Raw genomic sequence first — 25,001 nt, forward strand, 5'->3', positions numbered from 1 at the left:
ATCTGCTTGTGGAGAAAGGGAGAGATAGATGTTGATGAGATAAAAGAATAAATGGAATTACAAAGAAAGATGATTCTCGCTCATTCACCCAATCATCAATCACCGTGCAACCGGAAATCAAATACCGAGTAAAATGACTCTCATGACTCGCCACCTGATTAATAAGCAAATACACTCAAAATCCTAATAAACCATTACAAACATAAGATACTTGACACGGCTCAATTACACTTTTCAATGGTGATACTCGTAGAGTGCCGTCGCCTACGCTCGGCAAAATTCGGCCGACCCTGCGAGATAAGCAATTATTTGTGTACTACGAGTAAGTCGGTGATGCGGGCGGAGTCCGCTCTGTTTGTCTGCTCAACCGAGTTGACTTGGGTGTTCCTTCATTCAAAGCAAAGCTTCGTCTGTATTTATAATGGTTACGAGGCCTTGGAGTCTGTGAACTTAGCCCTGTCATGACCAGTCACTTGGGCGGCATCGCTGCGCGCAGGTCGACACTCTTTATACCCAAGCTTGGGGCATTAGATACAAATTTTGCACAAGAGATTTTGTGTCAAGCATGCCTTATCGATGTGAACCGATTGAGCTGGCGACAAAGGATATGAAGCAATTTGATGAGATGACAGATAAACGAAACAAGTGCTTAACAAAATCTTCGTAGATGTCAATATATAACATGTACTTGAAAGTGTGTGACGGAACAGTTGAATCACTAAAATGCATGATAGGAGAGTATGCCCCCTTTTGATATATAACAACCATCATCATGTACCACCTCCCCGCTACACCTACAATATCCCAGCCATGATATCCTTGACAGCATCCGCAGCAGCAGCGTCCAAATCTTGTTCAGCAGGTGGTGGAGGGGGAGGAGGGGGAGAGTCGGATTCAGCAGGTGCGGATGGTTCTTCGCCTTCAGGAGGGGGAGGGGGAGGAGGAGCGGGGCCAAGGAATTCTTCCTGTTATAGTGCATAGTGCGAGAGTGAAGTTAGCGGATCATTGCGACATACAACCATAGTGGAGGAATAGGAGTTATTGAGAACAAGAAAAAATGAAACCAAGAGGGACAAGAGCAAAGTTCCCTGTAGTTGCAGTACGCAGTTGCAATACATTGACAAAAGAAGACTAAACCCACCTCAGGCACATTCGCCACCAAAATCGTCCTTCCCCCAAACTGTCTCCCCCCAATAGCCTTCATAGCCCTACTCGTATCATCCACATTCCTATACATGACGTACACCCTCCCCACACCATTCTCTTCATCGATCTTCCTGTTCTTCTCAGCAGACACAGCGGCAGAATCCCCAGGCGCCCATTTCTTGTTCTTCGGTGTAGGGCGGGGGATCCGGACACCCTCAACTTCACCGTATTTCGAACATTCGTCGTTGATGTCTTCGAGGATCTCTTGGTAGTCTTCGTCAGAGTATAGTTCCTCTGGTGTGACCATGTTGAGAAGTAACATGACGCGAGTTGGGGGAGCGTCGGAATGTGAGGATTGGAGGATGTTGGGGACTATGCGAATTACATGATATCAGCTTGGTTCTTCACGTTGATGAAGCTGATGACTTCACAACAGGTCATACGTAGAGGAAGCAGAAGAGTAATGGGAGAGCCAGCTTACCAGCTTGTTGCAAGAACGCCGCCGACCCAGGAAGAGCATGATGACTATTCTGATTCCTACCCACCGCCGCTCTCTGCACTACCAACGTCCTATCACCCAACGCAAACTGGTGTAATCCCTGGATAGCCATGTCGGTAACATTCGGATCGACGTATTCGCAGAACGCGAATCCCTTGGATACATTTCCAGTCTCTTTCACCAAATTGAAAGTCTTGAGTTCACCGAAAGCTTTGAGAAGCTCTATGACCTGTTCATCATTGAGGTATGTAGGCAATCCACCGATGAAAAGCTTGTTGGGCGAATCAACCATTGATCCTCCGGGTACACCAAAGGTGGAAGCTAAGGGGTCCACACCGGAGTAATCCTTGGGTCGTCGGACTCGGAGAGGTTGACCTTCGTACATCACGCCGTCGAATTGGATAGCGGATGTAGCTTCTTCTGGTGTTCTGAACTGAGTCATGCGAAAAGGTGCAGAGTTAGCTTGTGAATTGCACACAATGCACATGTGATGAATGCTGGATTTCAGGATAAGACAGGTGAGGGGCAGGAGTTGTTTGCTCACCTCGACAAAAGCAAAATTCTTTTCATTGTTGATCTGACAAGTAGCCACCGGTTCACCGGGCATATCCACCGCGAGATTATGTTCGTGCATCAATTTATTGAAGAAATCTTGGATCTGCTGTTCGTTCATCCTGTCGTTTATACCTCCGACGTATATCCTCTTGGTCTGTCGTTGAGGGTTGGCAGGTGGGAAAGAGCCCGCCATAAGTTGGTTCGGGACTCCCAGAGAGGCTGGTGGAGGTACTCGACCTGGACCGTAGGTGAACATACCTAGCATCGGATAAGTCAGCTTCTGCTTCTCCAAATATTTCACTGTCGTACGCATCGTATGAGATGTGATTAGGGGAGAGAAATAGACATACCAGTCATCTTAGCTTCCATAGCGCCCACACCCTCAAACTGAGCAGGTCTAATATCCCAATGTGAATTCCTTACTTGTCTTTCCTCCAAAGGAACCGTACCAGGGGGTGTAGGGGATCTACCGAAATCACCACCTCTTCTCCTCCTTCTCTCCCTACTTCTGGATCTGGACCCTCCACGCGATGCACGCCAATCATCCTCCTCTCCCCTCCTCCTTCTTGGCGGACTATTATACCCCCTCATAGGCTGAGCGTATGGATCTTCATGCCTCGGTCTTCTATCTCTGTGTCCACTCCCCCCTCCAGACATGGGTTCAGCAGCTAGATCAAATTCATCTTCCTCCCTTCTTCTCCTCCTTGGTCTTTCCCTTTCTCTTTCTCTATCTCCTCGGTCGTACCTATCTCGATCTCTCTCGGAAGGTCGATATCTGTCATCCCTATCTCCTCTATCTCGGTCCCTGTCTTCTCGGTCCCTATCACGATGTCTCCTTTCTCTCTCTCTTTCTCGGTCGTGGTCTCTATCCCTGTCTCTATCTCGATGACTTCGATGGCTTCGGTCTATGCAATAACGTGCTATCAGCACAGCTCCTACATGCAGTCTTTCGAGAGGATGTAGTGATCCGACTCATGAGATAGTTGGAAGTAGCCACTCACGCTCATCATCCCTTTCCCTCGTTTTGGCATAAGAAGAAGCAGCCTCTTCCAAGGCGTCTATATCCGATCATACAGAAGATTGTCAGCTCGTTCTTTCCCCCGGTAATGATTAGCTCACCGTATCCTGCGTCCATGATTATAATCTGACGCTTTTAGGTGTGTTGTACTGTAGTTTTGACTGTTGTCAATGAGTACAATGCGAATGACAATGAACTAACTGTTCACGAATTATTGAACAAACATGCATTCAACCTTTGACTGGTGTTACTTCGATCGGGCATTTCCGGGAAAACATACGTGTGGCGATTGAGCTAGTAGAGGTTGCAGATGTGGAGACCCCTCATTCAGACTGGCATCTACGAGTAGGTCCAAGTATCTGACTAGACCTTGCCCCCATCTCTCATATCTTTAGTTAATTCTTAGCATCATCTACATCCACAATCCTATAATAGCACTGATTCACAAGAGTAACACGGTCCGAAGTGCATATACCGAACCTACGTCCAAGTCAGTCTCTGTAGTCGCACATCTCAACAGGGCACAATGTCATCCCGTCTCCCCATGCGAAAACCCCCTCCCTCGTCTTCCTCATCCTCATCTCGTAAACCCCAGATACCTCGTAAAGGGCAGAGGGTAGGGACGAACGCAAAGGGGACTGAGGATGGCTATCTGTATGTGGCGGGGGTGAGGGATCCTAGTAAGCGTGTCACGGAATTTAGGGTGAGTGGTTTGTCAGCGAGATTGGAGAGGATACGCTCGCCATATCATCCACTCTGCGGGGTAGGACTATACCTTGCTTAGGGTGCGGGGACAATACAATAGGGGATCGAGGAGTGATAGCTCCCTGGGAGTAACTCAATGCTGATATGTGATGGGTTGATAGACAGAACAAGATGTCTGTCCGATATGTCATACAGATAGACAATTCAATCAGAATTTGAGATTACTGGTATCGCCATGCTATCATAAGATGTGAGCTACCCTTTTAGCTCTGTTCACCCTCTGTTGAAGCTGCTGTATATGCATTATAGCTGCTCTGTTCCTGCATGTGAGCTGACTCTCAATCGCGACTAGGTGCGAATCATGTATAGACCGACTGTTCACCCTTGGTCCAGAGCCGTGTCCCCAGTGCGGAAGGATATTGCGAAAGGTCAATTTCGCTCATCAGACGTTTGAGGATTTGAAAGTTGAGAAAGAAGTTGCGGTGAGGAGGAGGATGGCTCAGGTGTGAGTGTAACCATACTACTGGGCATATGTCTATCGATGAATAAGGCGCTCATTGTTTCATGTTTGTAATCAGATTCAACAAGCGCAGAGAGGATTTCGGGAGTGATAAGGAGTATGATAACTATCTAGAAGAGGTGGAAGATCTGAGTAAGTCTTGTCTCCTTCTCCTGTCACTTGTTCCCCCTATCTTCATGTCAAGAGTTGTGCAGAGCATAGCTTATCACTTCAAACGCAGCGTTCAACCTACTCAACGACATCGACGTCGAAAAGACCGAATCGCGCATAAGCGAATTTGAGAAATCGAATAAATCGTTGATAGCTGCCAATCAAGAGAAGACAGCTCTGGAAGCTATGTCTCAAGCTGAGCGGGAGGAGGTAGAGAGGAGAGCGAGGGAAGAGAGGATGAGGATGGTCGAAGAGGCTGAGAGGGTAGAGAGGGAGGAGGAAGCGAGGGTGAAGAAGGAGGTTACGGAGGCTTTGGTATGTCTCGTTTTCATACTCGCCGGATTCTGCTTTTCTCTGCAAAATACAGGTATCCCCACTGGAACGAGCTCTATCGAGTGTAACTCAGTAGACTAGTATTAGTACTGGATATTTGAGACTACGATTACCATATAGACGGTCTGCTAACATACTCCTGGGAATGCGCAGGCACGAGGCGAGACCAAACGAGCCCGCGAACTCGAGATCCAATCCCGTACAGCCAAACAACTCCGCCAAGAAGCATTATTCAAATTCATACCTCCCTCTCTTCTACTCCAGAAGAACGATGAAGATGAAGTCCAGCATTTATCCCCCTTATCGCCAAATTACAATGGACCGTTCGTACCTATACCTTACTCTAATCCTGATACCGCCTCATACAGCCAATGGTACGATATCAAGGTGGACGGGGAGTATGTGGATGGAAGATCGGGTGTGCATTTCGTAAAGACTGATGAGAGGGTTAGAGGAGGTGGGTGGGATTTGGGACTGTTCTGGGAGATGGAGATTAGGGGGGCTGTTGAGGCGGTTGGGGTTGAGCCGCTGGTGTGAAGTCGCTTGAATCATTCTAACTGAACAGAAGAAGATATCTGCATGAGGTATTGTTGCTAGCTGATCTGTACTGATCTGTTGTATTCTTCTGTCTAACATTGTTATTGTCTTTGCATGTTTGTCTGCATTGGTATGAGAGTCATGCATATCATATACACACTGTATTGTCCATCTCGTATGATGGTTATTGTACTATGGTACTGGTTTGCCACCCAATCGCGTGTTTTTTGTGTGTTCGCATGGACGCGTTTGTGTGTTTTTGAATAGCAAGAGAAAGGAAAGAGGAAAAGGAACGTCATGGTCCATCAGTCATCCTATCACCATCTTCTTGTATCTCTTCATATCACTCCACCGTTGTCTGTGATCTAGTCTAGTCTAGCATCATGAATGTCAACATATAGAACAAAGTGACCTGGACCTTCTACCACTCCCTCATCAATCCCACCCCATTCCACTCATCGGTCGTTCCCACCATGTCATCCTCACCTAATCAAGGAGCAGCAGACCCAGGCCCATCTACATCTTCCCACCAACGCCAACACCAACGACCAGCCCGAACCACCCGATCGCACTCTTTCCCCTCATTGACTCACTGGATAGGAACCCCTGAGGGAGGGTTAAAGCGAAATTGGATACCCTCCACTTCTCCCGGGGGAGCTATAATTTGCCTGGAAGATAAGAAGGGTGTTGGGAGGGTCGATAAGGGGAAGGGGAAGGATGTGGGAGTAGAGGAGGGGTTGAGCCAACGTGAGTCCAACCCATATTATCTAGAATAGGTGCATACGCTTTGGAGCTGTCGTGCTGATCTTGTTGATGAAGTATACGTCACTCACGAGAAACACGAAGCGTCCTCTTCCCCCATTCCTCCCAACCAGCGTCGACGATCACCCTTTAAGAAAAATCTCATCATCCCTCCGACTCCACGAGAAGTAACCCGAGACCAAGATCCAGAGCAGACAATACCGATCAACTCGCCCACAAAATCGATCCTATCTACGGTCGAGAGAACGAAGGACCAGAATCAGAATCAGAGGAATAGTTGGGGTAGTGGGCTGTTTGGTAGTGTTGTCACTGCCGGTGTCTTTGGAGCTGCATTGGGATTGTAAGTCCTTTCACCTCTAGGGTTGATGCTATCTAGATGACTGGAGCTCATTCGATATGGTGTAGGACCGCTTATAGGTTGTTGGCTAATCAGCCTAGTCCTACTCTGGCGCAATTCCAGGATGGACCAGCAAGGGGCGAACAGGGAGGTGATGGGCAAGCGGGGCGGATAGGAGAGGAACAGGAAGAAGCTGATCATAAGGGAGATGATGAAGAGGGACCTACCTCAAAATTGCAAGAGGGACAGCAGCAGGAAGGAAGAGCTTTGGGTGTTCCAACGAGACCCACCGAAGATGCCAGACATGTGAACCAAGATCGGCATGAGCCTCAGATAGCAGAGGCGAGCACGACGGCTGCTCTGGAGAACGCCATCGCCAATCCTACGATAACGCCTTATGTCTCACCCAGTCAAGGACAAGAGGAACCTGTAGAAATCGCTCAGCAACCTATCTCCAACTTACCACCCCCTCCAGCATATGAAGAGACTGAACGGACCCGTAGAGGTTCGAGAATTAAAGAATGGGAGGACATTGATGATGTGAGTTTACATTTCTCCATCAAAGTCTTCGGTGTATCATATCCCCTTTCCAAACACAAACAAACATTTAAACCTTTTTACCTAGAATGGAGATGCTGATAATTTTCGTGTAGCACCTCCTCACCCCTTCTTCCTCCTCAGTATCAACTCTCCGTTCAAAACCCTCCATGTACCTCTCACCTTCCCCCTCCCCATCGGCCAAGGCCAAGCGACGCCGTGCCCCTCAACCCAGAATGAGACGATCCAAATCATCAAGGAATGCATGGTTGTTTCATCATCCGTTATCTGATTCAAGGTCATTACCCAGTATAGAGATTTATCATCCATCCCTTAGTGATGATGAGATTAGGTCGAGTGGTAGTACGGATATAATGAGTTGTGTGAATTCACCTGTTGGTCAGTTTTCAGCTTCCCACCCGACATCGTCATCGGACAATACGCAGAAGATGGAGTTGGCTAGTAATTCACAAGCGGAGAACGAGGTTGTAGCCTCAGCAATCATAGCGGATGGAGAGGCTGCTGACGACGAAGAGGATGATAAGGATACCAACGAGATGATCTCAAGGTTGGATAGCATGTCGATCCAGCTTGCAGCACTCATAGAAGAAGGGAAGAAAGCTTTGGAAACTACCCCTGGATTGGGGACTACGCCAGGGTGGGAGGATGAGCTGGAGTCTGAGGGAGGAAGGGATCTGTTCACTCCGTCTCCTTCGCCTAGTCCGGGTCCTGTTTCTGGTCATAATCATAAGTCGAATGGAGGTGAGATTTCGATTGGCGATATTTCAGAAAACAGGACGGAGAAGAAATTACGAAGGAAGAGTCAGATCCCTATGAGAGTCGGCTCGGATATACATCTCAAGCATTCTTCGTCGTCATCTTCGAAGTTGGACTTGGATCTGGGCGAGGGATCTAGTCATAGGAAAGTCGGATCTTCCGGTGAAATCGAGGGTATACATCAGAGGTCAAAGATTCCCGTTATGAGTAAGAGTAGGAGTATGGTCGCTGGGTTGAATGCTATCTAGGCGGGATACTGGTCCTGTAGGCGACTCATTAGAGAGAGTGAAGAGGATGTACTTATCATATTTTTGTATATACCGACGGAGATTGGGATGATTGTATCACTACCATATTGTGTATACCACTGTACCATATAATGCATATCCTGTATTATCCATTTGCATGTTATCTCAACGGCGGTTGACTTTTGCTGCATGATAGACTGTAGTCATGGTAATTGAGCGATTCATGCTCCACAAATCACACTACGAGTTCACTGAAGGGGCGATCCTCGTCATTCCGCTATTTATAGGACTAGCTGTACCGGAAATACACTTGTTCGCCGTAGGGTTGGAGGTGTTGCAGTGTAATGATATGACAGTTCCCATACAAGGCAGCATAAGCATCACCAACAACAGAGCTACTATGTACCATCGTGTCTTTCACTAAGTCTCATGGTCTTTTGCTTGCCACCCGGTAGATTCGTGTTGGTGTCAAGTCAGATTGACCGACTCAGACGCTAAGGGTATGTATGCCATGTCTTAGTTTGACATTTTTCTTTGGGACTTGAGACTCTGCGCGATACATGTATGACCTTCAACAGAGAGCCAGATGCGTGATGTGTGGTATTATACTTGGCAAGCAAAGCATAAGCAAGTCGATGAGTTGCCACCACATGACTAACTCATCATACCTACCTACCATCTTAGAGGACCATCCATCTGCGCAACACTTGTTAAATCCAATTTGCCACCTCAATCGATCTACGGTACTCATACTTGCAAATGAGCGAGTGACGCATCCGGCCCATCGACACACAGTCACTCACTGTATTACGGTAATTGACAGCTTCCGCAGCTACGAAGACCCAAAACGTGCACACGGAGTAAATCACCGAAACGACGTAGACTTATACCTCGCAGTAAGCATACGAGCAGGAAAGGAAAACGCCTTCTCCTTCTCTCCAGGAATCGAGTGAGTTTTACCCTGAAAATACGCATCATCATTCAATAATCCTATTTATGCCAAGGTACTGACACTGGTACTGTACTGCGTATACCGTATGTAAGCCTGTGCAAAACCTTTTTTCCTCGATACTACCTTGGCATTTGCCATCCTGTTTTGTATAAAACCTATTCAATCCATCGATTCATTCATATATCAACTTCTTACTGTGCATATCTTGTCTCTTGATACTGTATCTGTATCTGTCTCTGTCTCTGTCTCTGTAGCTTATTATTGGTACCTGTTTCAACATTCAACATTCTAGATACTTTGCCACTCATCAAATTTCAAATATCAACATCAACGATCCAGATTCATAGGTCCGATCAAAGGGGAAAGCAAGAGGAAAGGACCCAGTGTATCAATCAATCTTCTAGTTCTTGGCATCAAACCATCAAATTATCAGATCAGAACACACAATCAAACATCGATTATCCTTTATACTCGCATCAATCATTCCATATTGATCATCATCACCATTATCACCCATCTCTAATCCGATCACCCACGACAATCACAAAATGTTACCTACCCTCCCCCTCACCTCCCTACTCCTCCTCGCCTCTGTACCCCTCACAGCCCTCGCTCAATCCACTACAATCCCTCTGACACTGCATCACTCCCGTCAGTATTCCGACGATCTGGAAGTGCGTCAAGAATGGTTGAAAGGCCAGGCGAGCGGGTTAAGAAAAAAATACGAACAGCATCTTGGCGAGAGGTCTAGGGACCTGCTTAAGAGGGATAGGATGGATGAAGAGTTGGGGAGGAGGTCGTATGGTTTGGGAAGGAGGGCTAGTGGGAGTGTATCGTGGGTTTACCTCTTCCTCTTGCTCTTGTGTCTCTGCATCTTCGAGATAATCGAGCTGACAGACGCAAATGATTAGACTCACTGACGTGGGGATAGACGCTTCGTACTCTGGTCAAGTCTCGATAGGGTGAGTACTTCATATTTCATTCGCTTGGTCTGTTGAATACTGTGGCTGAGCTGATGTGATTGCTGTAGTTCGCCAGCACAGAATTTCCTGTTGATCATGGATACAGGATCATCCGATCTGTAAGTTTCCGTATTCTGCCCCTCTCTCTTGATTCTACGAATCGAGCCAATTATGGGAGACATTGAGAGCTGACGTGAAACTCGCACATCACAGCTGGGTAGCAGGCTCAACCTGTCAATCATCCTCATGTACCGGTGTATCCACCTTCGACGCTCAGGATTCATCATCGTACAATACCGACAACTCAGCGTTCAATATCTCTTACGGATCGGGCGATGCCGATGGATATCTGGCGACCGATACGGTCTCGTTAGCTGGGTTTACAGTTACTGGCCAGACGTTTGGTAGGTCTCTTCGTTATGTTCTGCTTTCTTAGTCATCTCTGTGACCATCACACACTAATAATGACTGACATTTTATGGTATCATCTTGCTTCGTCAATAGCCGTCGTAACATCTACCACCGCCCGACTGATCTCCGCTCCCTTATCCGGCTTGATGGGTTTAGCTTGGCGATCCATCGCTTCTTCAAAAGCCACACCTTTCTGGCAGGCTCTTGCAGCCTCGGGATCATGGACCGACCCAGAGATGGGTTTCTATTTTGCGAGGTATAGGGGAGATAACTTTGCTAGTTCTGTTGAGACTGATGGTGGAGAGATGATCTTGGGGTGAGTACATGTCATTTTGCCTGGACATATGAAAATTAACCTTCATACTCAAACTCTTCTTTTCGATATGTATAGAGGCACGAACACAAGTAAATATACCGGAGCGATCAACTACATCTCGATAGATTCCGATGATCTCGATTATTGGAGGATACCCGCCCAGGCCGTTACTGTCCAAGGCAACCAAGTTAGCATCGTGAGTAGGCCGTTCTCACAATTGATAAACGATTGTCTTGTACTCATCTGACATCTAATCGTAAAATTGTAGGGCTCCCTACCCCAAGCAGCCATCGATACAGGAACAACCCTCATCGGAGTCCCCACTCAAGTCGCCCAAGCGATCTATTCGCAGATCTCCGGCTCATCAGCTCTATCCGCTGCATCAGGTTACGATGGGTATTATCAGTATCCCTGCAGCACAACTGTCAACGTTACGATCCAATTTGGAGGATTGAGCTATCAGATTTCCAATGCCGATATGAACCTTGGTTCGTTCACCAGGGATAACTCGATGTGTACTGGTGCATTCTTTGAGATGGATTTGTGAGTTCAATCCTTCCCAATATACAATATTCTATACAACACAAGTCAACAAGAAAGATAACCTCGATACTGATACTCTGATTCGATCATTTACAGATCATCCCAATCCCCCATTCAATGGATCGTCGGCGCCTCATTCCTGAAGAACGTCTACTCCACATTCAGGTACAACCCCGCTGCGATCGGTTTCGCCCAACTGGCAGACGGTGTTTCTACTGTTAGTAACGGTACGAGTCAATCGACCACCGGGGGTGGAACGACCGGTTCGGGCGGTCAGTCGTCGAGCAGTGGTGCTTTGCCTTTATCTTCGGTGTCGACTGGTCTCGTGGGAGTCATGGTCGTGGGAGGATTGCTGGCGAATCTCATATAGGTGCGATCTTGAAGCTAGCAAGTCAAGTCAAGTCATAAATACAAATTCAAGAAAAGAACAGAACAGAAATGAAAAGGAGGAAAACAAAACAGTGTTGTAACATTATGGCAATACACGTTGATCGATTTGATTCGATTCACTGCCAATGCAAATTCAAATAAATTCTAGATCTAGAAATCCATATCATCTTTCATCCGTTCATTAGTGTTCATACTCTTATAATCCCCTTGCTCGTGCAGATGACAATCATCGGATAAGATCTATTTTGTAGTTATGATGATGATGTATACTTACAGCACAAAATATGGTATCTCGACGTATTTTCAGATCAACGTCGTCTATCAGGCAGTAGCATGTCTTACGAGTGTAGCGCTGGTCCCGCACAGGACGGTAATGATACTGTAGTAATGCAGCACTGAGCAGAGTGTACAATTTTATGAGTATACATATATCTCATCTGCCAAGTCAAGTATAACTATGTATCTCATGTGTTTGTTCTGTTTTGTTTCAAATGACTTAGCAGACTAAATAAGTAACATGAGACGAAATAAAGAGGGCCTCTCCCAACTCCTCAACTCGCTTCATTCCGACTCATCCCCATGACCTTCTCTCCGACCAACAACGAAAGTATTTACGAAGGTCGATAATCGTTTTGTCTTTTTCGATTTTATTTATATCTCTGTTGTTTCTTTTTCATGTCACTCGCGAATGAGGGATACAAAATACAACATTATTGTGAATCACTAATATAGAAGTAAGATTACCATTCTTGGTTTTTATTTGGATATTGTACTGCGTTCCCCACGAAACTGACACATAGATGGAGAATGTGGATTTCCCTGAAGCCGAAGCGCTAAGAGACGATACGACGTGGGATTTTTTTATTTGGTGTTTCTCGCAAGTCACTCTCCACCCATCTTCCACCTCTCACACTCAGAAAAACTACGCCTTCCCATTGGCCTTGTTCTCTCCATCCACTTTGATCTCCTCTTGAGACGATTTCTCTTCCCCGTTTGCGGTCCCGTTACCATTCCCGTTGCTCGTCGGCCCAGGAGTAGGAGTCTTGCCTGATTTGCCTGTACTGGGCGTACCGGATCGAGAACCCCTGGCAGATTCGTTCACTCGACCTAGTTGAGCAAGTTGGGCGTATCCTGGAGCGTACTCGGTTTTCTACGTGACGTTTACGAATCATCAGCTTAACATGTTTTTGGAGAGTGATACTCTACTTACCCATTCTGGTCGGATCACTTCGTCCAGTTTGGTAGCTACCATCTTACAGATCCTACGACCGTCACCCAGCATCAGTCACGAGCATAACAGCAGTCGATAGATAGCAGATGAAAGCACACTCACAACTTCGTAGTCGACTCTGAAACACCTCCCATCCCAGCTATATCCTTCGCCGAAGCGTTCTTGCTCAATAGCACACAAGTAAAGTACAACACCCCAGCAGCAATGGATACAGGCGATCTACCATCTATCGTCGACTTGGCCGTAGCCTCAGCAGCGATATGTTTCGAAGCGTTGAAAACCGCATTGCCCAGATCCAAGTAATTTGTGAATCGTCCCAACAAGGCTTCAGTGGATTCTTGAGAATTGTTCGATCCATCCGAAAATCCATTATTCGACCTTTGGAAGGCATCGCTCCCCTGAACGGCATTCTTAATTACGCTGAATACCTGTCCCAGCTCCTTCTTGGATATTTTCAGGGCTTTACACACTTCCTGGAACGTCCTATGAGCTCCGGCATCTCTACATGCATAGATGATACACGCGGCGATGAGGGCGTTCTCGTTCTTCCCCTTGATGGCTTTCTGCTCGTCAGCAATCTTGTAGACGTGTTGAGCTCTCTCTCGAACACCTCGGGGAAGTTGCATGGCATCGCATTTCTCGCCGATCCGAGAAAATACAGCGGAGAGGATGGCAGTATTGGTTTTGCCGTGTATACCGTTTGAGAGGTTATTGGCTCGTTGCACTGCTCGGTTTAGGTCTCGTGCGATTCCTGATCGACCATCTTTGTGGGATATGACGGTATCGAGATGGTTGGATCCGAGGAGAGGGTTACCGGCATCTCCTACTCGAGAGGGATCATCGCCGTTCTCGTCGCCCGCGAAAGTCTATAAGAGAGTGAACATAGGTTCACATATTAGTCAGAAGGGGGTAGATACTTACACGCCCTGCAAATGGCGAAGTTAGCATTTGATGTTGAAGGGTAGACGATACTACTCACATTCACTCCTGGTATCTACGATACGGTCACCCAAGATAGTTCCACAGTCTCCGCATACCTAACACGGGTCAGGTTAGCTACAGTAACCATACCTGAAAAGGTTTGAGGTAGCTTACCAGATCACCCTTGGAATACTCCTCAATGATGTTAGGAGGATCCGTTCGACAATTGGGACAAAGGTGTCGGACATTAAGGTTAGGAGCAACGGATTGGCCGAACTTGGGCTAAAGCAAACCATTCTATCAGTATATACCCCATTTACCAATACTGTGCCAACATTTTTACTTACCCCGGGAGCTCTAGGTCCAGCGAGGGTCATGTTTGCAGTCTTAGATGAAGAAGTGGGTGCAGAGGAGGATGCGACTCGAGGAGAAATGAATCTCGACTCAAAGGGTATGGGTGTAAATCGTGTTGAAACGATTTAGGGGGTCCAGACCAAGGATAATTGCGATGATTACAGCGGTCTACTTGTAGCGCAAAGAGCCATTGCAAGTGATAGAAAGTGATAGGAGACAAGTGGATCGCAAACAGATGTCAGCTCTGTGCTTTATAGAGGTACAGCTAGCAGAGATGAATGTCGAAGCGGTCCATATAATCTTTGCATAAAGAACATTCATCTCCTCCACCGTCTCTCTGCCATCTGCCGGCATCCTGATCCCCGCCCATTCAACGCTGATCCCAGCTTTAAGAGGAAAATACAGCGAATGAAGGAGAAAGTCGGCCTCGCCACCCGCAGAGGGAAACTCGAACCAACTTACTAAGCTGTCCCCTATCTCCCTTATCCTCTTTTTATGAACTCAGACAATGACCAATGTATCGACTCTTTATCTATTATCTGCTTCGAGTCGCGTTGACAGAAGAGATATATGGAGTGAGACGAAGAGGAACTGGTCAGAGTTCTGATTATGTTTTGAGATGAGATAAGAAAGAGAAGCAGGGAAGTGGTTCTTTCATTTTGTATGTATATACTTTGTATCCCATCTCATGCTAAGGTTGAGCGGCAAATCACCCATATCAGTAAAATGGGCAGGACAAATAAGGTACAAAAGGGTGAAGCGCCACTTTACCGAAAAAGTGATCTCCAGGGTCCTCCCCCCTGTTGTTCGTTTTCCCATCTTGACATCTCCCCCACCATACATAAACAAATCTTATCATCCCATCCACCCATATCACCATCCAACAAACCCGTATGTCACCTCTTACTGACACCTCTTGCTAACTTGCTGACCATCCTCGTACAGATCCTCGCACACGAGCAACTCACGATCCAAGGGTACGTACGATCCGATCGAACCGAACCGCGAGGAAAACGAAGCGGGACCTAGCGATTGGGAATAAACATTACGTCTTCGCGTCGAAAGGTGATATATGAAAGTACACTTTCTACTCTACACTACTCAATCTCTACGCTACTACCACATCAAGCATATCACAAGAAGTGCACCGACTAGCCGCTCGTTGTGATACATCTTTTAATTGCTGGTGCATACTTGCCATCACTACATAATCGCAAATCAAGGTACGCGTCTTCCCCCCTATCTTCCCAGGTGTATATCCTCTTGCCCATCCTCTCATCGTGCTCTCACACGTATGGAAATGGACTTACAATGATGGTGTGGACAGTGCGCAACTTTTCATATCACCTTCAATACTATACGACCTCATACATACGATTCGATAGACAAGATGTCAGGATCGATGAACCAATTCACAAACGACGAGTATGTCTTGGCATACCACGGTCCATTACTCTACGAGGCTCGTGTAAGTTGTTTCAAAACCATCGCTACCCCTCTAGCCCGCTTTGTACAAAGTTTGAGAACTAGATGTTCAGTGACAGTGGAGTTATAGACTGATATACCTCTTTTGACGCGTTCAGATCATCTTAGCTGAAAATTGGGACGAGAACAACACGTTGTTGGGGACTGTTGGACCGCATTATTTCATTCATTATAAGGGATGGAAACAGACGTGAGCTCATACACCCCTCTCATCATCTCTATGACTGTGGTTAACATGGCTGATCGCACCATATCCATATAGATGGGACGAATGGGTACCCGAACAACGATTACTCAAGCTCAACGAAGCAGGATTCGCCAAACGACGAGCACTGTTAGATGCCCAAGCTAAGAAGAACCGACCCGCCTCGGCAGCTGGATCGTCCACTGCCTCCCCCGCTCCTGCTGCTACCACCACTGGAAAGGGCAAGGAGAAGGGCAAGAAGGGTGAATCGAAGAAGAGAAGTAGGGAGTCAGGTGTTGATACCGTACGTGTACACCTTCCCTTATGGTCTTGGTGATGTTGGTGAGCTGACGGTATATCTGGGGGTTTGATGATGGTAGGAAGCAGCATATCTCAATAGACCGGAAGTGAAGATTGTCATTCCTGAGATTCTCAAGTTGCAACTCGTCGATGATTGGGAGAACGTAACGAAGAACAATCAGGTGGGTTCATTTATCCAGAATACAACGCCCGGATATCATGAGCTGATGTGAGTATATGTGAGATCACGTCAGCTCGTCACGTTACCTCGTAAACCCAATGTCCGAGAGTTGTTGGAAGAGTATCGACAACATGTTGGTAATACCAAAAAAGCCCAAGAAAGATCAGTGTGAGTGCTTTCTTACTATCTCACTCCCACGTGCATACGACTGAGGATAGGTTGTAGAGCTGAACTTCACGCTGATATTGGTGTTATAACAGCCGAGCGACATCCCTCCTTTCGGAGATTATCTCAGGTATAACATTATATTTCGATAAAGCCCTGGGCAATAACTTGTTATACCGATTCGAGAGGGCACAATACGTCGAGCAGAAGAGACAGAACACTGATAAACCGATGTCGGAGATCTATGGTGCCGAGCATTTACTCAGGTTGTTTGGTGAGTTTGAATCTCCCATTTGGTCGCATTCCATATCTTTTGCTCTTCATCTACGTCGGAGCAGTAGGCCAAATGCTTATCACCATGTTCATGTTTGAATAGTCAACTTTGGTCCGTTCATCGCTTATACCAATATCGATACTGAGTCGCTCAACATTCTGAGAGAATATATCAATGATATCATGAAGTGAGTGAATTTCTCCCTCGTTCCCCCCTCCATCTTCTGGAGTGAACGAAGTGAGGAGACTGACGAAGCAACTACAGGTGGATGATCAAGGAACAGAAGCGACTCTTCGTAAAGGAATACGAAGCGACCAGCACACACTATCAGAACATGTCTCGAACGTAGTTCAGCGGGTGGCGTAGTGGAGAGAGGGTATTTTGCAGTGAGGCGTGGAGAGAAACCGATCAGCGCTATAGCTAGTAGAGTTGGTCTGGGAGATATGATGTATAGTCTTGGGGCTGAGGTCAAGTGAATGGAATTAGTTTAGTGAAATCGTGCTTTTTGTAAATATTGAGAAATGAGGTTGAACGTATACCCGGGTGGTCTTTGGGGGATAATGTCATACGAGAGATTATCTGGTCAAGATGATGAAGGAGATATCATCATGAATGGTTCGTGTTGTTCCTGGACGTGTATTGGGACATATTCGTCGTGGTTTCATACTGCATTATTTTACAGAGTATCCTAACTCCCTTCTCCTTCTCCTTCTCTATCTCCTTCTCCTTCTCCTTCTCCTTCACTTCCACTTCCAGGTGATGCTGCGTTATGTACATGATTTGTTTGTTTGCTTGATGATTTACCTCGTGTGGTGCGTTTGGTGGCTGTCTACATATAAGATATGAGGAGGGAAGGATACGTGGGATGGGATTATGAAGTCTTCCACAAGAGGATGGCGATGGGTCCGAGGTAGAAGTAGATGAAGTTTTTAGTTTCTGGTGGAATGACGGAAGTTAGTTGAAGCCTGCGGGAGAATGTCAGATGGATGGATGGGTGTGGTCCGGCATGTTACTAGGGTTTGGAATATGTGGGCTTACCGTGTGTTACGAAACTGCCGAAACTGGAATAACAGGTATGTTAGCTCGAGTCTTGTATTCACGTTCAAATTCAATAAGATTCGCCGGATCGCCGGAAAGAGAAGAGGAAGTGATCAAGTCTGTATGTCGTAGGGACAACATTCCCCCGTTCTCACTGTTCACATTCAAATACGATGTATTCGCCTCTTCATGTTTGAAGCAACACAATACTCACTTCTTGCCCACGACACAATGCCAAGTCACACCATACAACCTATCAAACTCCTTCTTAATGAACATGGCCATATCCTTCTCGAGGTCATGTTTCTCCAGGGAGAGAACAACAACGTCCACTGCTTTGCGTTGCATCTCTTCGGACACTAGGGAATTTACATGAGGATTAGCGAGGTGTTCAGATATGATGCTGGGGTTGGATGTTAGGGAGAATTATCAAGTATTATCATCTTGAACTTGACTCCCTCGACTATGTTACTTGTTCAACGATTGGTTGGATTCTTCCATCAACTATCAGGGCCTTCACTCATCAAATCGTCCACCTCCCACCGCACGTTTCTTCCTTCAGGCTCTATCTCTTTCCGTTCAATCCCCCTTCTCCCTTCACAGCTGGAGCCTTACCCATATATGGAACAGACCTTGCAAGAACGATAGATGACTCACTATCCACACTTTTTATCACCGCATTGAGATTCTGTCCCCTCAGCGAAGTAACACCAGCAGAAGCAGGGGGTTGGATCTCGGCCATTGTGGTTGTTAGTTGGTCGTGTTGGTGGTACTTTTGATGATTTGACGGGGTGAAAGAGTGTGGTTCAATTTGATGAGGATGAGAATGAGGATGAGAATGACGCTTTGATCTTCTTTTGTGGACAGTGATTTATACGAATGGTCAAAGTCACGAGAACATGTATCAACAAGAAAAGGAAGCGAAAGTCAAGCTGACCTCAGCTCGGATCTCTCCTTCGGTGTGTTTGGCTGTTGCATTGGATTGCAGGGTCCCAATCCACCGGAGCCCCACACATAACATCCCCTTCCAACCTCAATCGGTCCAAGCCGTACTATCAATCACGTCGGATGCATGTGTCCTCTTCTCTTCTCTTCCTCTTCGAGGTATAGCGAAACAATCACATCCCAAAATTACCTTCCTGAGGATCACATATCAGACTAGCAGTCAATCGCACCACCATGACCCCCAAAGTGATTCACAAGACAGACGAACCATCCCTCACATTCGGTCATCCCGAATCGAGCGTCACCGAGCTCTCTATCGTGGGATTACATCTTAGGGTGTATGGGTTGAAAGAGATAGAGGGGAGTGATAGGCCATTGGCTGTGCTTGTGGGTCCTAGCTTCTGTCTCCTGCTTCTTCGATCCATGATCAACTTCAATGTATGGACAGAGCACAGAGCTAAATCCAAGAGACAGATCGCTGCGCATGGTCGGACGAACAGTCAGAAGAATATGATTACCTTCTCTCAAGGTATACTGGGGGAGGCGGGTACAAAGTCTGAGGGGGATAGGAAGAGGGATTTGCTGGTTGTTACGCTTGTAAGTTACTTTTTATTTGACCCAGCTGGGCTGTCGTAGGGAGAAAGCTGATCAGGAGGTACACGGGAACAGGACCAACGGAATCACGGTGCGAGGATAACGGATAGGAAGGCGAATTTGGCTTATGATGAGAATCCGAGGCATTTGTAAGTACTCCTCACGAGCTATCTCAGGGGATGCTGGTGCTGATGTCATTTCGTGCACTTAGAATCGATATGGCTGCCAAAGTGTGTGAGTCTTGCCCCGCTTTATCTAAATACCATGCCCTCACTTGATTGACCTTCTGAACTCTCACACAGACGGCGGGGCTCAGGATATCCAGCTCATCATTGATTTTCTCGCTGCGTACCTATTCCCAATGGGCGAGAAGAAGGTTGAAGAATGGATCGTGACTGGAATCTCTCTGGGTGGTGAGTGTTACATGTTCACAATAACTATACTTGATCGATGAAAGACTGACACCCTTCTCGATGATGTAGGCCATGTAGCATGGCGATTACTTCAAGAAGGTAAATGCCCAGATCCCACGACTACTTCATGTCCCTCTTGTCGTAGAAGATACCAGCTAATGCTCTTCAATGTATAGAACCCCGGATCCGAATTGGTATACCCATAATAGGCCTCCCCTTCGAATCCTTCCCCAAATATATGGGCCCCCGAGCAGAATCATTAAACATCCCATTCACCCCACCCACTTACCCTCCCTCCCTCCTCCCCCTACTTGAGGGAGATGTGGATCATTCAAATTACAAGGGTAAGAAAATCCTAACCATTCATGGAGGACACGATAAGCTCGTCCCGCTAGATAAGGGACAGAAAGATATCGAGGAGATATTGAGGGTGGTTAATGCGAGTGAAGGTGGGAAGGCGGAGATTTACGTGGATGATGAGACGGGTCATGCGGTTTCGAGGGAGATGGTTAGGAGGACTGCGGAGTGGGTTTGGGAGTTTGGGTTGAGGAGGTAGTTACGCACTCGGTATGCATGGGTCGTACATTGGGGTCGATTGAGCGGAGATCTAGATGGGGATGGGGAGGTACAGTCGGTCTGTACCTGCGTGTTGTTCCTCGCCATCTGTTTGAGGTCGCCGTGAGACATGAGTGTATTTCAAGGTTGAGCGGGTACCTCTCTGCTTTAGCACTCGTAAGAGGGGGAAGCTTTCGCGTCGATCTGATCTGATCTGAACTGATTCTGGACAAGTGGCGAGAGCAGTGACTGGGAAGACCTTTTTTACTAAGCTGAGCTGAGCTGCATCAGTGGCGAGACGTCGGTGATGTATCAGCACAGTCAGTCATCAGGTGGCCAATTCCATCCTGTCAGCAAGCATGACAATAATCCTTTCGTGGATTAGCTGACTAAGAGCTCAGAGGTGACTACTCTACCTCGGGTGACCTCGCAGTATCTCTTCCTCTTCATCTTCCACCAAGTCAGATTCCAGTGAATCTTGTCATTGCCCTTGACCTGAAGCACGGCAACGGCGATGCAAGTCCACTCGGGTGATAATGGCAAATCATGGACGTTCCAAACCATAAAGCTTGATATTGGATATTCACATGGGTACTCAGTACAGAGCCACCAAGACCAAGTTTCAAGAAGAACATTGGAAAAAAAGATTCACCTGAGACAGCCTCGTGTCACTTACTTTGCTCTGTGACATGCTTAACTATTGTTGTTATTATTTCCGCCACCGGTGTGAGATCCGTTTATGGCCGTTGCCGTTGCCGTTGAACACTGTCTGTACACAAAGCCCTGAGTCAGTTGTCAAGGAACGTTTCATGTTCTGTTTACTTCGATGTTCGAGAACATTATTGTATTCTTGGTAAAAGTTGATATTCACAAACATAAACATAAACAAGCACAGAAACATGAGGAAGAAGAGGGATATGCCTAAACCGTCACTAGCTTTTTAAGGTGAGTATTCACCCGACGAGGTAAGGTTCAACGTTACCCATATGCATCCGTCTATTCAAACAATACTAAGAAGAAAGAAGAAGACGGATCATCAACCAAAGGATGCACCCCTGATTCCACTCTACCTCGAGGTCGACCTGATCCAGATCCAGAACATGGTAACCAAACAACCAAACAACGCTTTTTTTTATCGATTTAACGGTAAATTCTGAATGTTAGTATCGTTCCAGCCATACCTAACTCTATTTTACCGCTTATCGTTATCTATTGACGGAGAAAGAGGATGTTTGTGATTCCCTCTGAAGGGTACTGTACTGCAATAGACTGACATAACATGATAAAGTTCATGTTGATTCCAGTACTTGGCTCATTCATATCACTCGCTTGTGGCATCACCTCGAAGCACAACAACGAGGCACATTCGAAGTCACTCAGGGGTAAAACCCCTACCACATATACAAACATGAAACGAGGACGCACGGATACCCACATTCACGCACAAATCTTCTCTTTGTTCGCCATTGATTAGTCATCGGTATAAACTTCAAGACATGGCATGTTAGTATTGACATTGATATCCACCAATTCTTCATGTGCAGGAGTAAGAGCCAACGTGCCGACTTGTGCGTGCGTTTGAAGTGTACTGACTGTTTACTATTCAGACTCACAGCCGAGAGCTAGAGCTTGACGGGATAACATTTGGCATTTCACTGTATACCGTGCCAAGGTATTATTAGAGGGGAGGGGATCCTTTGATTGTGTGCTTGTGTGCTAGGGTAACAAGGTATAAATAAGCTTGGACCCACCCACGACTCCCCTTTCCTGTCTCCCTCTCTCATCAGCTCAAATCAACTCAAATCAACTCACAAACAACAACGATCAAACATCCAAAACACTCAAACAACAACGCTCTACCACCACTCTACTCTGCCAAGTATATATAGCATCCCCCTCCTTTCCACTCTACTCTTCTTTTGTATTCCCCTAATCACATTAATCAACACTCCCACTCCCACTCACACTCTCACATCCATACCGATTCTTATACAAAAGAATATACCTATACATCACCTTATAACGACATCACTTACCGACCTTTGACTCTCTTTTTTATCTTTACCAATACAGTACATCCTCTGCTATCGATTAGTAGTGATATCCAAAAGATAAAGATTAAAACACAAAAGTCAAATATCAACTTCGACGCCTTCTTACGGCTTAACATACATTCCTTTATCACGTACCACGTACCACGTACCATCCTCCTGGCTAGGTCTAATCGAAAGTGAAGTTCGAAGATCAATCTAAACCTCACTAAGACCACACCAACCACAACCCTCAAATTAAAAGCACCTATCACCATTACCACCCTCGTTCCTCTCAAACACTCACACAACCATCTCGCTGGTCGACCCCTCCCCACACATATATTAATAGTCTCTACCCACACTCACACTCTTTCAACATGATTCTCTCAACCTTCCTCGCCACTTCTGCCATCATGAGTAGTCTCGCACTCGGTGCTGCAGACCACTGGATCGTCACCCAGCTTCAAACGCTCACCATCAGTAGGATGGACCCTATCGTCAATCCTAATGATGTGTCGGGGCATGTTCATAGGGTGGTCGGTGCTTCGAATTTCAACTGTGAGTTGTGTTTTCCAACGAACTTTCATCCTTCGTATATTACTTCCTCGACTGTACATGTGATCATAAGTTCGGATCACTGACGATATGATTCGCTACTAGGGCACTTGAACGATCCTCAGACTCAACTTGACGCTGCTTGTAGTTCAACGATTATTGGGGATGACAAGTCGAATTACTGGGCACCGTGAGTGGTTTCCACTCTAACCTAACGTGTTTTCTGCGCATCCAGCTGAATCCTTCCTCTTTTGCCTTTGTTCGTAGTCAACTCTACTACCGACACCCCAATAACACTTTCACCCCTGTGCTTGGCGGTGTCAGAGTGTATTACTTCAACAAGAACAAAGACGTCAAACCTTTCCCTCCTGGTTTGAACATGATCTCCGGTTTAGCCATGAAACGGGATCTCAAGGCCACCCAGAGCTTAGGAGTCAAGATCTCTTGTGATCATGGTCTTCAAACTCAATGGTTACCTAACGGTACTTCTCATCCTGGTGGTTGTGGTTCCATCTCAATGGGTATCTACTTCCCTTCGTGTGGTTTGGCGAATGGTGCTACCTCCTCCTCGGATCATTTGTGAGTGACTCTACTCTAGGTTCAATCTCCTTTGAATCTCATGCTGACATCTTACTGTGATTATTCAGCTCACACATGGCCTGGCCTCAATCATACAATGGACCTAACCTCGTCGACGATCCCAACGGTATTGTCTGTCCCGCTTCGCACCCTATCAAGTACCCCACCATCTTTGCTGAAGTGAGTCTCTCCACCCACTTCTTCACTGGATTACTCGTGACTGACCCTCCAACAGTTCAACTACTACCTCGATGCCGACCACCCATGGAGAAACGACGAATGCACCCTCGTCCTCTCCAACGGTGACTGTACAGGCAACAACTTCCACGCCGACTTCGTCAACGGATGGGTCCCTCAAACCCTCAAAGATGCCATCTCACAATGTGGTTATGGGAAAGGTGTAGGGGATAAGTTGGACGCCTGTGCCCCCTTGAAGAAGACCAAGTCCGAACCTAAATCCTGGGAATGTCGATTGGATGGGAAGATCCCTGATGAAGAAGTCGGTTTGTGGAGACCCATCTCGAAATTACCAGGTTGTAATCCACTTTGGAAGAGTGGCGTCTCTCAGAAACCCGATTGCGCTAGCACTTCTAAACCTGGATATGTCTTCCCCAACGCTTACTTTGAGAACCTCAAGGTGAGCGATTCACTTCCTCTGTTTTACAGTTTCATAGCTATAAATACTGATAAAAGCCCCAACTTTGATAGTTCCGAAACAAGATCCCAGTCGCTCTCGGAGAGTTGAAAGATGACGCAGACATTACCAAGTTCTTCCCCTCTGTAGGAGATAACGGGGCAGGTAGATTGGGATGGTGGGGATCCGAGGGATCAAACAAAGATCAACTCACCAAAGGCACTTGGCAAGCGATCATCAACTCTTTGGCTCCTGGTACGAACCCTCCAGCTATTGGCAATATGTATACTAAGCCCGATGGAGGAGAAGAGACGGTCGAACCTCAAGGTCAAGATTCTTCAAGTGAGGACGAATCGACTCCCACTGAAACCCACGAAGTCCCGAAGGAAGGATCAACCCCTCCACCTGTCCTTGCTGCTCAGCCAATCGACGATGATGCTGAAACGACCTCCCCCGCTTCTACCCCTGTCGAGGCTGAGGGTGCGGAAAGTACTAGTGCCAAGTACTGCAAGTGAGTGTATTTCTATTTCACAAATATATAAAATGTGATGAGGAATCGTGAGCTGACGAGGTGACTGGTGACAGGCGAAAGAAGAGAGGTCTGATCCCTCGAGCAGGCGAGGTTCTGTCTTCTCATCTCAGTAGGAGATCACGAAGAAGGTCCATCCATGGTTGACTCAAGTCAAAATGTCAATTCATATTTTCGGTTTCGTTCTTTGTAAAATAAGTTATATTGTTTCTTTGGCTCTTTTGATCTACGGTTTTTGATCGAATGGGTAGTTGAGCTACTCTACGAGATCTTGCCGTATTTATACCCCCAACTGAAACGTTTAGTCTCGCTTTATACCCTTTTTCAATCTTT

At 46.6% G+C, this 25,001-nt stretch overlaps 10 protein-coding genes across 10 annotated transcripts; 6 read left to right on the forward strand and 4 right to left on the reverse strand.

Annotated features, from left to right (window-relative positions):
- Nucleotides 1-794: 794 nt before the first annotated feature.
- Nucleotides 795-3,335, reverse strand: I302_101544 (uncharacterized protein; the record flags this gene model as incomplete). Its single annotated transcript, XM_019186932.1, has 7 exons — nt 795-965; nt 1,142-1,518; nt 1,628-2,078; nt 2,190-2,458; nt 2,551-3,105; nt 3,202-3,258; nt 3,320-3,335. The coding sequence occupies 7 exons, from the start codon at nt 3,333-3,335 to the stop codon at nt 795-797; spliced, it is 1,896 nt and encodes a 631-aa protein (XP_019049810.1).
- Nucleotides 3,336-3,744: 409 nt separating this feature from the next.
- I302_101545 (CDK-activating kinase assembly factor MAT1) lies at nt 3,745-5,463 on the forward strand (the record flags this gene model as incomplete). Its single annotated transcript, XM_019186933.1, has 6 exons — nt 3,745-3,921; nt 4,085-4,173; nt 4,276-4,428; nt 4,502-4,575; nt 4,664-4,908; nt 5,080-5,463. The coding sequence occupies 6 exons, from the start codon at nt 3,745-3,747 to the stop codon at nt 5,461-5,463; spliced, it is 1,122 nt and encodes a 373-aa protein (XP_019049811.1).
- A 473-nt stretch (nt 5,464-5,936) lies between these two features.
- I302_101546 (uncharacterized protein) lies at nt 5,937-8,124 on the forward strand (the record flags this gene model as incomplete). The annotated part of the gene is made up of 4 exons (XM_019186934.1): nt 5,937-6,210; nt 6,283-6,565; nt 6,631-7,102; nt 7,216-8,124. 4 exons carry the CDS (start codon nt 5,937-5,939, stop codon nt 8,122-8,124), a joined length of 1,938 nt encoding a protein of 645 aa, XP_019049812.1.
- Nucleotides 8,125-9,624: 1,500 nt separating this feature from the next.
- I302_101547 (uncharacterized protein) lies at nt 9,625-11,678 on the forward strand (the record flags this gene model as incomplete). The annotated part of the gene is made up of 8 exons (XM_019186935.1): nt 9,625-9,911; nt 9,988-10,038; nt 10,107-10,157; nt 10,252-10,442; nt 10,543-10,765; nt 10,841-10,961; nt 11,034-11,308; nt 11,405-11,678. 8 exons carry the CDS (start codon nt 9,625-9,627, stop codon nt 11,676-11,678), a joined length of 1,473 nt encoding a protein of 490 aa, XP_019049813.1.
- Nucleotides 11,679-12,620: 942 nt separating this feature from the next.
- Nucleotides 12,621-13,877, reverse strand: I302_101548 (uncharacterized protein; the record flags this gene model as incomplete). The annotated part of the gene is made up of 4 exons (XM_019186936.2): nt 12,621-12,848; nt 12,909-12,960; nt 13,032-13,795; nt 13,851-13,877. 4 exons carry the CDS (start codon nt 13,875-13,877, stop codon nt 12,621-12,623), a joined length of 1,071 nt encoding a protein of 356 aa, XP_019049814.2.
- A 23-nt stretch (nt 13,878-13,900) lies between these two features.
- Nucleotides 13,901-14,227, reverse strand: I302_101549 (uncharacterized protein; the record flags this gene model as incomplete). Its single annotated transcript, XM_065869305.1, has 3 exons — nt 13,901-13,966; nt 14,025-14,132; nt 14,198-14,227. 3 exons carry the CDS (start codon nt 14,225-14,227, stop codon nt 13,901-13,903), a joined length of 204 nt encoding a protein of 67 aa, XP_065725377.1.
- A 1,367-nt stretch (nt 14,228-15,594) lies between these two features.
- On the forward strand, nt 15,595-17,142 carry I302_101550 (uncharacterized protein; the record flags this gene model as incomplete). Its single annotated transcript, XM_019186937.1, has 8 exons — nt 15,595-15,672; nt 15,788-15,879; nt 15,952-16,177; nt 16,254-16,355; nt 16,428-16,522; nt 16,615-16,793; nt 16,896-16,980; nt 17,058-17,142. The coding sequence occupies 8 exons, from the start codon at nt 15,595-15,597 to the stop codon at nt 17,140-17,142; spliced, it is 942 nt and encodes a 313-aa protein (XP_019049815.1).
- Nucleotides 17,143-17,664: 522 nt separating this feature from the next.
- Nucleotides 17,665-18,573, reverse strand: I302_101551 (uncharacterized protein; the record flags this gene model as incomplete). Its single annotated transcript, XM_019186938.2, has 4 exons — nt 17,665-17,729; nt 17,832-17,854; nt 18,046-18,190; nt 18,489-18,573. The coding sequence occupies 4 exons, from the start codon at nt 18,571-18,573 to the stop codon at nt 17,665-17,667; spliced, it is 318 nt and encodes a 105-aa protein (XP_019049816.2).
- A 437-nt stretch (nt 18,574-19,010) lies between these two features.
- On the forward strand, nt 19,011-20,339 carry I302_101552 (uncharacterized protein; the record flags this gene model as incomplete). The annotated part of the gene is made up of 7 exons (XM_065869306.1): nt 19,011-19,163; nt 19,251-19,373; nt 19,446-19,519; nt 19,582-19,604; nt 19,673-19,783; nt 19,853-19,882; nt 19,960-20,339. 7 exons carry the CDS (start codon nt 19,011-19,013, stop codon nt 20,337-20,339), a joined length of 894 nt encoding a protein of 297 aa, XP_065725378.1.
- A 2,409-nt stretch (nt 20,340-22,748) lies between these two features.
- Nucleotides 22,749-24,815, forward strand: I302_101553 (uncharacterized protein; the record flags this gene model as incomplete). Its single annotated transcript, XM_019186940.2, has 7 exons — nt 22,749-22,929; nt 23,032-23,116; nt 23,194-23,505; nt 23,574-23,685; nt 23,741-24,142; nt 24,214-24,650; nt 24,725-24,815. 7 exons carry the CDS (start codon nt 22,749-22,751, stop codon nt 24,813-24,815), a joined length of 1,620 nt encoding a protein of 539 aa, XP_019049818.2.
- Nucleotides 24,816-25,001: the final 186 nt, after the last annotated feature.

Source organism: Kwoniella bestiolae, chromosome 1, assembly GCF_000512585.2.
Source record: "Kwoniella bestiolae CBS 10118 chromosome 1, complete sequence".
Classification (NCBI taxonomy): Eukaryota; Fungi; Basidiomycota; class Tremellomycetes; order Tremellales; family Cryptococcaceae; genus Kwoniella; species Kwoniella bestiolae.